We start from the raw sequence: 14077 nt of genomic DNA on the forward strand, positions 1-14077 counted from the left end.
TATGACTAGTATATTTACCTGAAAGTAAGCATTGATAGAACAAAGTGTATATATTTTAATTCAGCCCGGCTGCTATTGCTGTAGTATTGACAATTTGAATGACCTATTTCACAAATAAATGGTTTTCTGATGATCGAAGTTATAATTGTCTTAGGTATAGAGGGGCGTGTCTAGTTATTTCTAGGTTTGTCAGCACCTTACCAGTGCTCGCGAGTTTTTCTAAATTGGTAAATATCAGGCGTTTTTCACTGCATCAGCTTGACACGCCGTGATAAAACTGAAACGCTGTTCAAAAACTTTAAAGTCAACCCACTCTTAAGAGGGAGATTGGGGTAACATCTGAAGTCAAATATAACAAGCTTTTAATATTAAGTGAGACAATAAGAGGAGCATTCCCAACACCTCCATCGTTGTATGTATTTAATACTGCTAATAAGGTCATCCACCCCACGCACTTCTCATGTAAAGGTATTGTAGCTTCTATGTTGTGGACTTTTTTTGTAGCTGCTTCCTGCCCAAATCAAAGATTCGGATCCAATACCTCCATGGGTTTGGTTTGGTTGTTGTTTAACGACCCACTCAGTATTATTCCAGCTATATGGCGGCGTTCTGTAAATAATCAAGTGTGCCAGATAATCCAGTGATTAACAGCATGGGCATCGATCTACGCAACTGGGATACGATGAGATGTGTCAACCAAGTCAGTGAGCCTGACCACCCGATCCTGTTAGTCGCCTCTTACGACAAGCATGGGTTACTGAAGATCAATTCTAACCCGGATCTTGACGGGTACCTCCATGGAACAAGGACAGGAATTACCTACAGTATTGAGGAACTTTCTGGTAGCACCAACACTTAATAGTTTCCTGGACACCAGACAGTCGGACATCCCACTGGTCAGCACCACGACACCCCAGGTACGGCAACATGGAGTATAATCCATTTTGCATCATAATCATCTTTCACAGTTGCCGTTTATGCTGCTTGTGCACATCTTGTATTGTAGGTCGCGATGTAGCTGAAAGGGTGCTGAAAGCATAGAGCCTAGGACACACCCAAACCCAGCGCGGAGCACCCAACCACATGGTGCGTATATATAGAACAGTTGGTATATATACCACATATATACACTGATACACTGGGTAAAGCAGGTCCTCCGGCCAGGATCACGTTCTGTCAGTGGTTTGATACTCAGTCGGTAGCCATGTTGTTTTCAGTCCTCAAAGGCAACACGCACCTGCATGTACTGGAGAGGGGCCAGGACTGTGATATTACATGTTTGTATGTGTCTTTTAATGCATACTTGCACGGATGCATCCATCCATGGACATCTAACACGTATAACTGCTGGAACTGACGAGTTGAAGCAAAGCAATTCTTCCGATATTTCGTATTTTTACCAGTAGATAGAGAATATAACTGAGGGGATATAGAGAGGTTCTATTTCAGCACAGAACTTGGAAACTTGCAGTCTTTCTTATCGTTACTGTAATTACAGATCAACTATATATATATAACAAACACGTAAACCAACATCTAAATTTGAAATATGTTTTTACAATTAATGGAAAATGGCAAAATACCCAATTGATTTTGAGTGAGCTGGGCAACAATTTATTTGGTTACTCAAAGGAAAATTAGGATACCCAATTGAGGTGAGGTGAAATTGGGTTTAACGTCGTGCTTGAGAATATTTCGCTCATATGACGACGTGCATGCGTGTGTATGTGTATGTGCGGCTTGCTTGTACTAGCCCAGACTTAAGCTGGTTTTATAGAGCTAGCCCACTGAGATACCACGCCGCAGTGAAGAATGAATACCCGACTCAGACACATTATACTGACTCCGAGCCGACCAGTCCTTGTTGTACCCATTAATGCCGAGCGCCAGGCAGGGACCAACAAGTACCATATTTTAACGTCTTTTGGTATGACGCGGTCGGGGATCGAACCCCCAATTGAGATTAACACAAGCGAGTACATAACTCAATGACCCAAAAAGTTATCTGTAGCTCTGCATGCATGCATGCACACACACACACACACACACACACACACACACACACACACACACACACACACACACACACACACACACAGAGAGAGAGAGAGAGAGAGAGAGAGAGAGAGAGAGAGAGAGAGAGAGAGAGAGAGAGAGAGAGAGAGAGAGAGAGAGAGAGAGAGAGAGAGAGAGAGAGAGAGAGAGAGAGAGAGAGAGACACACACACACACACACACACACACACACACACACACAGAGACATACACACACACACACACACACACACACACACATTTGTTCTGACACACGCAAATGTTCATTTGCTCTGATTGCGCAAATGTTCCTCTGCTGGTTAAATGGTTAAAGCGTTCGCTCGTCATGCCGTAAACCCGGGTTCAATTCGCCACATGGGTACAATGTGTAAGGCTCATTTCTGGTGTCCTCCGCCGTGATATTGCTGGAATATTGATAACACATACTCCCTCTACGTGTTGTCACATTGATATTTTACAACGCTTCGTTCACTAACTGCTATCGCGAGGCAGTATTCAAGGGAGGCTACTCTATTGCCTAGCGCACATTTCAACTGGCAGTCACGCCAGTTATGTCCTGTGGGTAGGTCTCTCTTGAGCTGCTATTCAGGTAACATTGAATATTATATCTTTGATGTTCACTGTGACTGTCCGATGTGTATATGTATATCCACATTTTACACACCTTTGTCGTCCATTCTTCACCACTCGCCCCTTTCTGTCACCTCCAAAGAGACTGGTCCCCGTCTCGGTGCTTCGATATACATAATCCCAAGTACTAAAATCGTTTATGGCATTATATGATTGTTTAAAAAATCATGAAAATATGTATCGTCATATTGACAGTACAAAGAACATAGTTAACAAAATTGTATTGCCTAATGCGAAGTTTTGATTAAGAATAATGTCATGAACGGTAAAAGATTCAAATACACGCGCGTGCGTTTGTTTACATAACGGCTCTCTTGTGTGCAACTGGGTGTTTTTTCACTATTTTACGGGCTGGTTTTGGAGGTTGTACGTCCGTTTGCCGTCATTTTTAGGCAATAAATTACAAATCGCTACGAGTTTCAACACAATATATTAACACATAACCATTTAACACTGGGCTTACATTTCACATCTCTGGGGATATTTTAGTCGGACGTTTCTGGGGTCCTTCATTTTCCCCCTCTCATGTATTTTAAAATTACAGCAGTGGTACAACAGCAAGGTAACACGAATGTTCAGTTTGAAAAGTATTTTAAAGTCATATTTGAGTATCTGTTTTCGGGATTTAATGTTGCTGAAAAAAGATCGTGTATGGCAGAAACTAACCCCATATAACAAATCCCATGTATGATTCTTAAACCCTGTTCGGAAATAAACATACATACAACAGGCGGTTCAGCCTGTTGTTCGCGTTCAAGTGTTTTTGTACTTAACAATTTCAAACCAGATATCGACGCGGGTGGACACTTAGACAGACACAGCGCCATTGAGCCAGTTGCCAGATATGCGATGTATGTGAATATGCCTGCACTAAAATGCGACGTGGACCAGTTCGGACTTCAGTCCGTTTTATAGTTCCAGCACCCTGAGATACCATATGAATAGAATACGAATCGTTAAAGCAAAATACCTTTTTATTGTTTCATATGTTTACACATTCCCAAATGTGAGCACAATAAGACAAGCATTGTGAGTGAGTGAGTGAGTGAGTGTGAGTGAGTGAGCAATATTCCAGCAATATCAGGGCAGGGGACAACAGAAAAGGGCTTCACACATTGTACCCATCCTTGTTGGGATTCGACCGGGGTCTTCATCGTGACGTTACACATAACTTTGTATCGTTTTAAAACTGACCTCTTTCAATAGGTAGATACCGGCATCAAACATCCGTGCATATCACATAGGATATCAAATTAAGAAAGCCAAATTCATCGTCTGAGTGAGTGAGTTTGGATTATACAGTATTTCAGTTATTTGACAGCGTGTCATCTTCATGGTTGCGGACCTGTGAAAATTCGGGTCAAAATTGGTCTTCAGCAACCCATGCTTATCGTAAGAGGCGACTAACGGGATCTATTGAAAAATGCTTTCTATAATGGAAATGAGGAAGGTAAGATTAACAAGAAATTAGCTGTACGTAATTAATAACATGAATATTCTTAATGCTTTATCTTACTTTTTTATAAAGCTGTGTAAATAAAGTAAATGAAGTAATGTAGTTTCAATCTTCGTTTGCTTCGTCTGCCAGCCGATGATATTTGTCAATATTATATCACGTGACAAGTGACGCAGGATGCTGCTCGATTAAAAAACTACGGAAACATTTTCGGGCCATCCTTATCCTATCAGACAAATACGCTCGTGCGCTCCGTTTAGGTAAAATTACACCCGAGATGACCTCCCTAGGTAATGTTTATAGACTGGTGCTAGAACAAAATGTGTCCATACAGATAGCAGCAGCTTGGTTAGACTAACGCTTAGTCCCTGAATATATATAACAGAAAAGGATCCCCAGTGAGTTGGGAGAATCAGACCTGAACCTTGGGAAATCTGGACTTGCTTAATTTAGGGCTTTAAGATTGCAGGGAGGGCAAGGCATTAGGGAAAATGACGTTGTTCAGGGACTGTGAGACAGACTACTGCTTGGTGGGGGTTCCCGTTTCTACTCATAAGGATCGTTTGTTGGGCAATATCAGCATAGATACCCTCAAGTCGTGTCCCATGACGCTGTGTTCCTCACAAGAAGAATCCTTTCAGCGAACCATATCAAAGTTATGATCGAGACTGGCGACGGTTAAACTCGTCAGAAGACTCGACAGAGATCATCATTTAAGTCTCCGATGGCTGTACAGTTTATTAGATAGATAGCCGGAACTTAAAGTACGGAAACCGAGGAAACCTGAAGCAGTGAGGTCGAGATAAGCCCCTCCCAAAAAACAAAAAAACAACACGAAAAAACACCCCCAAAAACAGTCGGTATTTCACAGAACTCTCCAACGTCATGCAACAGTACAACTTTCATGGTTCAGCCCAGGCTATTTTGAACATTGATGAAGAGGGACTATCAACTGATGTAACACCATCCAAAGCAGTCAACGGGATACACTGCAAACCACAGAGGTGTGATCTAGGAAATCACACAACGTAACGATGATTGCCGCTGTTAACGCAGCTGGTGGCAGTGTTCCCCCTTAATTCGTATTTCCTGGTCATCCTATGAGAGATGAGCTGTTATCAGGAGCTACACCCGGTACTGGTGGCATAGTTTCAGAGATAGGGTGGTCTATAGCTAATACGGAAGTATTCAGCACGTACATGAAAACGCACCTACACTTAGCTGTCGAAGTATACGACGAACACAAGAGTCATGTTTCTCTTGGATTGATAGAATGGGCACGTGAAAGTCGTTATTTGTGTTTGAAATTGTTGAACTGACGTCTTAATTTAACTCTTACATTTGACAAATGATTTGAAGACACGAATTTGTCGTGATGAAATAGGACAACTTTGGAGCACCATAGTTAGTTTGTGTATAACGTCATCGCTGAAAACTGATGACGTAATGCTCAGTTCCAAATATGGAACATTATGGTCATGGCGGCCTTGCTCAACCGATTAAGCCGAAAGAATCATTAAAAACGTAAGAGGAAACACGTTGACTATCGTACTTTGTCTTGAATGTAAAATATACTCTTTACAAAATGAAACGCATAAGACATTTTAGAAGAATTTATTGCGTTAGTTTAAGAACAACTATTTCATGTTTTTTCAAAGGTAAAAAGGTGAAAATTCACTCGTCTATAGACAAAGAGTTCGTCAACAACATCAGACTTTATTATTGTGTTTCTGTTAACTCGAGTCCACAAGATGGCGTCAAAGTCAGTAGTTTGTATGGCCAGAAATTACTGCTCGGCACCGTCTCGGCACCGTCTGGATAAGTCGACGAAGTCGCTCTTGCTGAATTCTTTCCAACACTTCCTCCGATGCGATGGCCAGCTGCGGAAGTGTCTGAGGCGTGTTTTGACGTTGACGTACACGTCGATCGAGTTCATCACATAGGTGTTTCCCGTGAAGGTCCGGGTTAAAATATTGATCTTCAGTAACCCATGCTTATGGTAAGAGGCGACTAACGGGATCGGGTGGTCAGGCTCGCTGACTTGGTTGACACATGTCATCGGTTCCCAATTGCGCAGATCGATGCTCATGCTGTTGATCACTGGAATGTCTGGTCCAGACTCTATTATTTACAGACCGACGCCATATAGCTGGAATATTGCTGAGTGCGGCTTAAAACTAAACTCACTCACTCACATAGGTGTTCTATCGGGTTTATATCTGGTGATCGGGAAGGCCATGGTAAGACATTGACGTTAGAATTGGCAAGGTAGCGGACCGTAACGCGTGCTGTATGTGAACTAGCATTGGACTTCGTTGACGTTGACGTACCGATTTGCTGTCAAATTCCCCTGAACCACCACTAAATTAGATATCTGTGCTTGATATCGCGCTCCACACCATGACACACACACAAGATGATGACGCAAGTGAGAAGGACGGATGTAGCGGTCCTGAGCTTGGGTGGTAACTCTTGGGCGGTCGCTTCTCGGGCGATCTTGGGCGAGTTATGGCCCGGTGCTCTGATGAACTTTGAAATGTCGGGCAACTGCAGACTGTGACTCTCCAGCTTCAAGGCGTGCTATGGCGATGTTTAGATTAGGTGCACTCAGTCGTGGCATGGTGATTTCCTATTTTCCAGGCAAAAACGAATGAAAAACTTAAGCACAACGTTTGCCTTTTCATAGTGATCGATACCGCATTCTTTTCCATTTACTTGCACGTGCATTTTACTTTGCATGTTTTCTTGGTGACGTTTTGGCGAATATTTCTTCAAACGCTTCTAAACGAAGGGGAAAAATTAAATTGCCGCGTTTTGGCGCAGAAGCTGTTTACTCACACAAAGATGAAGTTTTGGAAAAAAAATAGTACGTTTGTATTTCTTTTGCCGCAGCTACATGAGTCCAATATTCTCAAAATCACCTATGCGTTTCTTGTATTTTCATTACGATAGCATGATTACATATGTACTGCGAATCGCTGACGCCGAAATCAGGTATACACACCTTTCTCGATAAAACGGCTATTTCTATTTTCACTTTCGATTCCAGGAAATAGCAACTAACTACAGACAGTTAGGCTTGCGATCTGTTATGTTCGTGTTACATTCTGTGATATTGTATCTCTCTTTGGTTTTCCAAACTGGGTCTTTGTATTGGTATATGGGTCACTCAGACTGTTGTTTGTGTTCAAGTGCATGCTGTTTTTGTACTTCATAATTTCAAGGGGGTGTTGGGGTAGCCTAGTCGTTAAAGCGTTTGCTCGTCACGACGAAGGCCCGGGTTCGATTCTCCTCGTGGATAATGTGTGACGCGGGTGGACATTGAGACGGGCACAGCGCCATTGAGCTGGTTCCCAGATATGCGATATATGTAAAATGGGGTTAAGCTAAGATCGCGTTCAATATGCCTGCACTAAAATGCGATGTGGACCAGTTCGGACTTATGTCCATTCAATAGTGCTAGCACAGTGCAATACCTTGCATCAGGTCATATCCGACTCAACATGGATACATGACTCGAACACAATATCCATTGCTGACTGACCCGTGTCATTTCGAGGTAAGCCGAATGTAAAATGTAATCTGAATACTTTGAATAGAATACGAATCGTCAGAGCACAATCCATTTTCATTGTCTTATATTTTTGCACATTCCCAAGTGTGAGCAAATGATACATGTAATAGTGAGTGACTATGGTTTTATGCCGCTTTTAGCAATATTCCAGCAATACCACGGCTAGAGACTCCACACATTGTACCCATGTAGGGAAGCGAATCCGGGTCTTCAGCGTGACGTGCGGATAATACAGATAATAAGTTATACATGACTTTGTACTATCGTTTTAAAACTGGTTTCAGTAAATACCTGTATCATACATCAGTGCATTTCACAATGGATATCAAATTTAGAAAGCCAAATTCATCGTCTGAGTGAGTGAGTTTGGATTAAACAATATTTCAGTTATTTCACGGCGTGGCATCTTTATGGTTGCGGAGCAGATTAGAATTGGTCTTCAGCCACCGAGGCTTGTCGTAAGAGGTGACTAATCTGATCGGGTGGTCAGACTCGCTGACTTGGTTGACACATGTCATCGTATCCCAACGGCGTAGATCGATGCTCATAATGCTGATCACTGGATTGTCTGGTCCAGACTCGATTATTTACTGGCCGCCGACATATAGCTGAGTGAGATCAGCAATCAATCAATCAATCAATAAATCAATCAATCAATCATGATTGCAAAAAGCCCGAAGTGGTATCATTAATTTACCACTGTAGTTAGAATCACGAGAATGGGTGAGGTGCTGATGAACCTGGAAACCAGGATTCAAACCAAATAAATTGGTCAGATCCAGACCAGACCAGGTCTGGAAAATAATCTACTCTGAAAACATGCAAAGCAGTGGATGAGAGCAAGGGTCCTCACAGTTTGCACGCTGGGTGGCTAGTATCCGTCATAGGGCCGTACCACAAGGCCAACATTTAAATAGGCTCTTTAGATAGTTTAGCCACAAAACCGACTCTATAACCATTAAAAATATGTGTTTTCAGGAGAAATCCGTTTTACAATTCCCACTGTCATAAGACAGATATTTGTTTCTATGAGAAGATCCAAAGAGTTCGTGTTTTCTGTTGGAAGAGACTTTTTGCAAAAATAAATCTTTTTCTATTAAAACACCTGCCCTCCACCAGCGGATATCAAATGGTTGATACGCCCAACTATATAAAAGAATCAGTCGCCCTACCTCAAATGCTGGGGCGGTGGGGTAGCCAGTTGGTCAAAGCGTTCGCTGGTCACACCAAAGTCCCGGTTTTGATTCTCCACATGGATACAATCTGTGGGCCTGCCAAGTTTCAAAGTTTAGGGATAAGTTTATCAACTAGTTATCAAGATATACAATCCTCAGCAGATTAAACTTCTTATCGATCATATCTTTGTTTTTTTAACAGTTTCATTAGACAATAGTTTATAAACATATAAACTGTGTAAATACGTTTTCTAAAACTCTGGCAAGTTGCCACCATTCCCTGAAAGATAACAATGTGTGAATCCCATTTTTGACACCGTAATATATAGATATTGCTCAAGGAGGTCTAAAGTCCTATCACCTCATATGATCAGGTTCAAAATATTTTTTCTAATCTGAAACAGTTGGTCAGTGTATGATCTTCAAAGATCCGTGTATACATATTTAAAGTTTGTTACAGGATGGATTCAGAAACATTTCCCAAGTGTGTGGTGTGCAGCACCTCCTTCAGGTACAGAGGACCACAGCCACACCTGCTTCCCTGTCTACATCCTGTATGTGAGGACTGTCTAAGGTCACCGGAAGTCACAACTCTGGACTGCTCTGTCTGCTTGAAGAGTCATGATAAATATGTCGGGAGTTTCCCAGTAGACGATGTCGTTCTTGCTGACGTTCTCAACCAGACAATGAAGCACCGACCGTCAGACTTCCAATGTACCAACAAGGAGGATGGGAACCAAGCAATGTCTTGGTGTCATGAATGTGAGGACTATTTCTGCGAGCACTGTCATTTATCTCACTCAGAGTTGAAGGCAAATAGGAATCACACAATGAAGTGGATTTCTGATCTTCCATGTACATCGAAACGGTCGCATTCCGTCTGTGAGAAACACGGACAACGTTTGGACGTCTACGATAAAGACTGTGACTGTTTAATATGTTTTGAATGCTTCTACGAAGATCACACCAGTCACAGAACTGACAGAGCTGATATGTTCTTGAGTCGGGAACAAGACGTCTTGAAGGCATACATAAAATCTGCTTCAGAGAAGAAGGAAAAGATCATTTCAGCAAAAGAAACGGTTCTTGTACAAGCAAGGCGTATTGACGAGAAGGTCGTTTCTCTCCGAGACACCGTTCAACACACTTTTTCTGAGCTGAGAGATGTGATAGATCAGCGAGAGAAGGAGGTGCTTGTGGAGCTAGATCAGATTTTAGACTCCATGAGGAACATCAACGATAGTCGACTTCCTGTCCTGAAGTCATCAGATACAAGCTGCCAGACAGTCCTTGACTACGTCAACGAGACTCTCCTCTATGCCTCACCTTCCCACCTCCACAAAGTGAAGAGTTCCATCACACAGGCCTTTGAGTCTTGTATGAAGGCTGACGTTCCTGCTGTTCACAAATACGAACCATGTATCGTCTTCTCAAAGCAAGGTTTTCCGGATTTGAAATCCTTAGTATCATTCTTTGGTGGTTTCATGACTTCAGTTACCCAGACGGAATCACCTATGGAAGTATCACTTAAAACAGGTAACTGTCGCTTTGTTTTTACGTTCTTTTCAACCAGATCCATGTTAGCATGTAAGATGTTATGACTATGGATGCCTTCAGATCTTCTAATTATTAATATTTTCTGTCGTTTGAAAAAAGTAGTGATACAGTTATGAGTGTGTGTTCTGGGCAGTGTGTTGGCAAGACGAGTGTATATGTTAAATGGTATTTGTAATACATACTCTGCTGTCATGATAGTTCATGTTGTTCAGAAACAATCTTGTTCAACATGATCGATTACTGTTTCTGTTCAGTCAATAAAAATGAAATAACGGTAACATGTCTAAGCCGTATCAACGTTGTATCCTATATATTTTGGCAATACCTGCAGTTAATGTTCCTACAGGCCTTCAGATGAAACTGGAAGCAGATATTGATGATCTTCTGACACAGAACAGAGAGGCTCAGATGGTAAATTCTTACAATATTAGTTTAGTCATAGACTATGACAGGAAATGCTTAAGACGCAGACGGATGGTAGCTATATTGGTTTATAAATGTAATACGTTTTATTCTTCTCAAATGATGCACTTATCACAGAAAAGTAAGTCACTTAATATTGTGTCACTATACACTATACTAACATGATCAATAGCGATGGTAAAACATATTCAGACGTTGACAGTACTCTGTTTGTTTATACCGTCCAGCTAATCAGTGCACTGGAAAAGGAGGCCTCTCAGAATGAACAGAAGGTGAAGACTTTGCAGGAGGATGTATCCAGACTTCAGGGGATCGTAATTCAGTTGGATCCCATGGGTAAGTCTCTTCCGTAGAGAATACAGTCGTTGAGGATAAGAAACCCTGTCTAGTCTTTATTTGCTTCGCTAAGAACCTTTTGTTTTCGTGTTTCACGTGTGGTAACTTTGACATTTGTTAAAATTTGGATTGTTTTACTGTGAGTTACACTTACACTTCACCAGTGTTAAATAAGCCTCCTCATCACTACAGATAAAATGTGGATTTGTTGTTTTACGCCGCAATATTGGGGTTATATTACATCTGCCTGTAAACAATCAAGTCTGGACAACACAATACAGTGATTGACATCATAAGTATCAGTCTCTTTACGATGACATCAACCAAGTCAGGTAGTTTAACCACCTGATGTTGGCCGAAAACCAGAGGTTGCTGAAGAATATTCTAACCCCGAACCTAAACGGCGGTACAGTGGGGTGAAATTAACTGTCCTTGGGTTCTTTCTTAACCATGAACTATATTCGATAACCAAATTACCATACCAACAGACAGGGCGATCTATGTTTCTTGTATCAACGTAATGCTTAATGCTTAATTTTTCCAGGCTGCGACAAAGGCACGGGTCTATATATGCTTGGGAAAGTGAACAGAGCGCGACATGTTGTTGTATGTAAGTATATTTTCCTCTAATGTTTATAAGTATATTCAAGGACAACCAACCAAGGAAGTGTAACAGTCTCTGTTCACACGTTCTGTTTAAACGAAATATTATTTACAGCACGAGGGAAATCCGCCAAGTGATGTCTACGTGCATATGCAAGCAACCATGGTCATAGGTTATAGTATTTTTCAAAAGTCAACTATTACAATAATGATACACGCTATCAGTTGTAATATCCGAATAAAAATGAATGTACTCTTAAATATCTTTTACAACACGTTTATAATATAAACAGTAATGATATTTGAAATACAAAAATATTTTTAAAAATGTCTTCATCCAATATGCTTGATCTGGACACGAGGTCATGACGGCAATGTGATTTGGTAATGAAATATTTCATTTTATGCAATGTTTGTTCAAGAGTTAAACATTCTGTTCAGAGAGTGAATACACGTATGGCTACAAAAGTCTGTTTGAGAAAAAGTTATAGAACAACCATAGACGGTGGAGGTAGAGCAGGATACGATTCCAAGTGAAGTCGGGACAAAGGGGCTTGTGATGCCATTGGTTGTATTTGAATGGGTGTGTGAGTGAGTTTAGTTTTACGCCTCTTTTTACAATATTCTAGCAATATCACGGCCTGCGGACACCAGAAATGGGGTTCACACATTGCACCCATGTGGGGAATAGAACTCGGATTTTCGGCGTGACAAACGAACTACCGGGCAAACCCAATCACCCCGGTTACATATGCTCACCAGGACGACTGAATGTGTGTATTTCTAAGAGGCTGTTAAAACAAGCGTAATAATATACGCGATGTATAATATATTTTAACTGTTTTCCATAGCAGTGTATTTTTTCTCATCCTGTGACAGGTCCAAAGATGATGTTTGATTCCGACAGAGTAAACCTGTACAGAACACACATTAATGACAAAGGCCTTCTCGTCAACACCAAACATCCTCAATGTAGAAGAGTGGGCATTAGTGGGAAGATGTTGAAGAACTACTACGGCACCAGCAGCACCTCCCCACTGCCCTCCAGCGGCCTGGTGTACTGGGAGGTGGAGGCGGATGTGGGACTGGACAAGTCTCTTGGTGATCGACATCTTGTGTTGGAGGTCGGGGTGTGTGGAGAGGATGTCATGGACAATAATCATTATATCGGCGGTCAGCCTAATTCATGCAGTCTGTTCATATCAAATGGCGAGAAGGATAATGTGTGGAGTCATATAGCTGTTAATGGAGAGGATGTAGCAACAGCTAAAGTGTTTGAGAATAAGGCAGGAACATCAGTGACAGTAAAGTACGGAGTTCTTGTTGATACTGACACGATGGCGGTATCCTTCCTGGACACCAACAACAGAAAAGTGTTGGGATCTGGATGTATTGTTGACAACAAGCCAGGACAGGGTGCCGGATACAACAAGAAGATGTGGCCTGTATTTGCAGTTTATAATAACCCAAAGAGAGTTGAAATGAAACTCGTGAGTGGACCGGATCTACAGATGGAAGACTGGAAGAAGAAGCTTCTCGAAGACGCCAGCCATATGTGTGCTGAAGGGTAGCGATACCGTGGCTACAATCACAGCTCCCGTGCTCAACACTGGTAGACATCACGATCACAAGAAGCTCATCTGTTTTTGGACATTTGCCTAAATGTTAAATATGCGCAGAGATTATACATGATTGACATATGCCATTTTGCGCATAATTGATAAAGAAATCTTATCTGCTGTTTTCGAGGAAAATAGAATTTGCTACAGGGAATTTGTTTGAAAGTATATTGGAGAAGCAATTGAGTTTGGTGCGTTTGGAGATGTTGATGTGGGTTTGGTTCGGGATAGTATTGTTTCTTTGTGATTGTGTCTGTTAATGAGGCTTGAAATGTGAATCTAGATGACTATAAATCTATTTGACATGTAAATGATATAACTATTTGATAACTTGAGAGGATGGTTAGGGTTGGATACTTTTGTCGTAGTTTCTCCTCTTCCCACAGATCCCCAGCCCTAAAAAAATTAAACAAAATAATAGAAAGATAAATAATGTGTTGGCTCGCATATGATAAGTGTGAATCGCATGTTGATCATGTGAGTTGATATGTCACCTAAAGTCAATATCACAGCCGTAGAATGCCTGATGACCAACGAGTATTGGTTTTAAAATTAATCGAATGAAAATAGTCAAATGTATAATAAAACCACGATCCAGGTTGTAATTGATTCAAGATAATAATGGATGCCATCTCACATGAAACCCCTTT

At 41.4% G+C, this 14077-nt stretch overlaps 1 protein-coding gene across 1 annotated transcript; it reads left to right on the forward strand.

Moving 5' to 3' along the window:
- The first annotated feature begins 9350 nt into the window (after window positions 1-9350).
- LOC124260741 (protein PML-like) lies at window positions 9351-13379 on the forward strand. Its single transcript, XM_046695053.1, has 4 exons — window positions 9351-10425; window positions 10793-10857; window positions 11097-11205; window positions 12688-13379. The coding sequence occupies exons 1-4, from the start codon at window positions 9351-9353 to the stop codon at window positions 13377-13379; spliced, it is 1941 nt and encodes a 646-aa protein (XP_046551009.1).
- Window positions 13380-14077: the final 698 nt, after the last annotated feature.

Source organism: Haliotis rubra, unplaced genomic scaffold (genome assembly GCF_003918875.1).
Source record: "Haliotis rubra isolate DU_JTF1 unplaced genomic scaffold, ASM391887v1 Scf773, whole genome shotgun sequence".
Taxonomy (NCBI): domain Eukaryota; kingdom Metazoa; phylum Mollusca; class Gastropoda; order Lepetellida; family Haliotidae; genus Haliotis; species Haliotis rubra.